The sequence below is a fragment of the Odocoileus virginianus genome, unplaced genomic scaffold (assembly GCF_023699985.2).
Source record: "Odocoileus virginianus isolate 20LAN1187 ecotype Illinois unplaced genomic scaffold, Ovbor_1.2 Unplaced_Scaffold_21, whole genome shotgun sequence".
NCBI lineage: Eukaryota > Metazoa > Chordata > Mammalia > Artiodactyla > Cervidae > Odocoileus > Odocoileus virginianus.
Window position 1 is genome coordinate 5,474 of NW_027224283.1, and position 2,146 is coordinate 7,619.

At 36.4% G+C, this 2,146-nt stretch overlaps 1 protein-coding gene across 1 annotated transcript; it reads right to left on the reverse strand.

The window, feature by feature from the left end:
• Nucleotides 1-212: 212 nt before the first annotated feature.
• On the reverse strand, nucleotides 213-1,169 carry LOC110124698 (olfactory receptor 6C3-like). Its single transcript, XM_020873336.2, has one exon. The coding sequence runs from the start codon at nucleotides 1,167-1,169 to the stop codon at nucleotides 213-215; it is 957 nt and encodes a 318-aa protein (XP_020728995.2).
• Nucleotides 1,170-2,146: the final 977 nt, after the last annotated feature.

The window sequence follows — 2,146 nt, forward strand, 5'->3', positions numbered from 1 at the left end:
TAACACCACCTGTGTTCTTTACTTCATCCAATTATATTTGAATAAAAAATTTATTGAAAATTCTGAAGCAATATTCAACTTTATCCAGTTAATTAGGTTCAGTGTGGGGAATTTTTTAACATGGGGACAGATGAAAAGGACTCATACAGCTGTACTGAAAGAGTTTTGGCAGATTATGAGTAATAGAAAGCATTGACAAGAACTTTACTCTTTTAATGATATAATAACTTGCATTTACTGGAGAAAAAGATAACCTTTTGGATGGTCTCCTTGAAGGCTTGCTTCACTTGCTGGTTCCTCAGTGAATATATAAATGGATTCATCATAGGAGGAACAGAAGCATTCAGAATAGATGCTCCTTTGTTCAAGGATGCCTTTTCTTTTGCTGAAGGGTTAGCATACATGAATATACAGCTTCCATAAGAGATGGAAATGACAATCATGTGAGAGGAGCATGTAGAAAATGCCTTTTTTCTCTGACTGGCAGAAGGCAGTCTCAGAATTGTCTTGATGATGAACATGTAGGATAGAATTATTAATGCCAAAGTGAAAAGCAGAATCTCTATTGCAGAGTAAAAACCAATCACTTCAAGGAGCCATGTGTCTGAGCAGGATAGTTTCAAGAGGGGGAAATAGTCACAAGCAAAGTGATCAATGATGTTAGAACCACAATAATCTAACTGGAGAAAAAGAATAACAGGTGGGAAGATGTTTAAGAACCCTGCCAGCCAAGCACAAAAGACAAGCAATACACAGACTCTGTTGTTCATGATGGTTGTGTAATGCAGGGGTTTGCAGATAGCTACATAGCGATCATAGGACATGGCAGTTAGAAGATAAAATTCAGTGATACCCAAGAAGATGAAGAAAAACATCTGAGCTGTACAATCATTGTATGAAATTGTTTTGTCCCTGGTGATAATTGTGCCCAGAAATCTAGGAATACAGACTGTTGTAAAGGAAATTTCTAATATAGAGAAGTTCCTGAGGAAAAAATACATAGGTGTCCGTAGATGGGAGTCCACCAAGGTGAGAATGATGATGGTCAAATTTCCAGTGACACTTAATATATATGTGATGATTAAAAAGAGAAAAGTCACAATCTGAAGCTCTGGATCATCTGATAGCCCCAGAAGAATGAATTCTGTGGGTCTTGTGTGGTTTTTCATTGCTGATCCTTTGCCCCCATTCAAAAAGAAAATGGATGATTTCCTATAAGAAATAAAAGATCAAAATACATTTGAGAATAGAATACTCTCCAATTTACATTCAACTTTTCATTCTAGTAAGGAATATTATCTGACGTTCAAAATCATTATTTCTTCTTCAAACATACATTATCAAAGACTACAGATAAAATAAAACTCTTATGGTAACACTTAAATAGGGCTATTTTTTTCTAATAATTTTTAATTGGTTCAAGGCAGTCTTTAAAATATTTAGCTTCCTTTGTAAAAAAAATACAGAAATATTTTAATTGGTTCTCCTCCTTTCCTCAGTATTATAAAAACCAGTATAGTTTGCAGATAATCTAAATAGAGTTTGAAAGCATATAGAGTTTTTGTGTGCCTATTTCCACATTTTATATTTTGCATAACTGAGGCCCACTTTGTTTAGGTGATTTTCACTAGTTTAAATGACTAGCGAACATAATAAAACTGTGGGAAATTCTTAAAGAGATGGGAATACCAGACAGTCTAACCTGCCTCCTGAGAAACCTATATGCAGGACAAGAAGCAGCAGTTAGGACTGGACACAGAACAATGGACCTGTTTCAAAATTGGGAAAGGAGTACTTCCAGGCTGTATATTATCACCCTGTGTGTTTGTGTGTGTGTGTTAGTTGCTCAGTCGTGTCTGACTTTTTACGACCCCATGGACTGTAGCCACAGTCCATGTGGGTCACAACAAACTGTGGAACATTATTAAGGAGAGGGAATACCAGACCACCTGACTTGCTTCCTGAGAAATCTGTATGCAGGTCAAGAAACAACAGTTAGAACTGTACATGGAACAAAAGAATGGTTTTAAATCGGGAAAGGAGTACCTCAAGGCTGCATATTGCCACCCTGCTTATTCAAATTATATGCAGAGTACGTCATGCAAAATGTTGGGCTGGATGAAGCACAAGCTGGAATCAAGATTGT

Bases quoted from the DNA above. Each gene is read 5' to 3' on its own strand.
- LOC110124698 (XM_020873336.2), bottom strand. From the start codon at position 1,169: ATGAAAAACCACACAAGACCCACAGAATTCATTCTTCTGGGGCTATCA.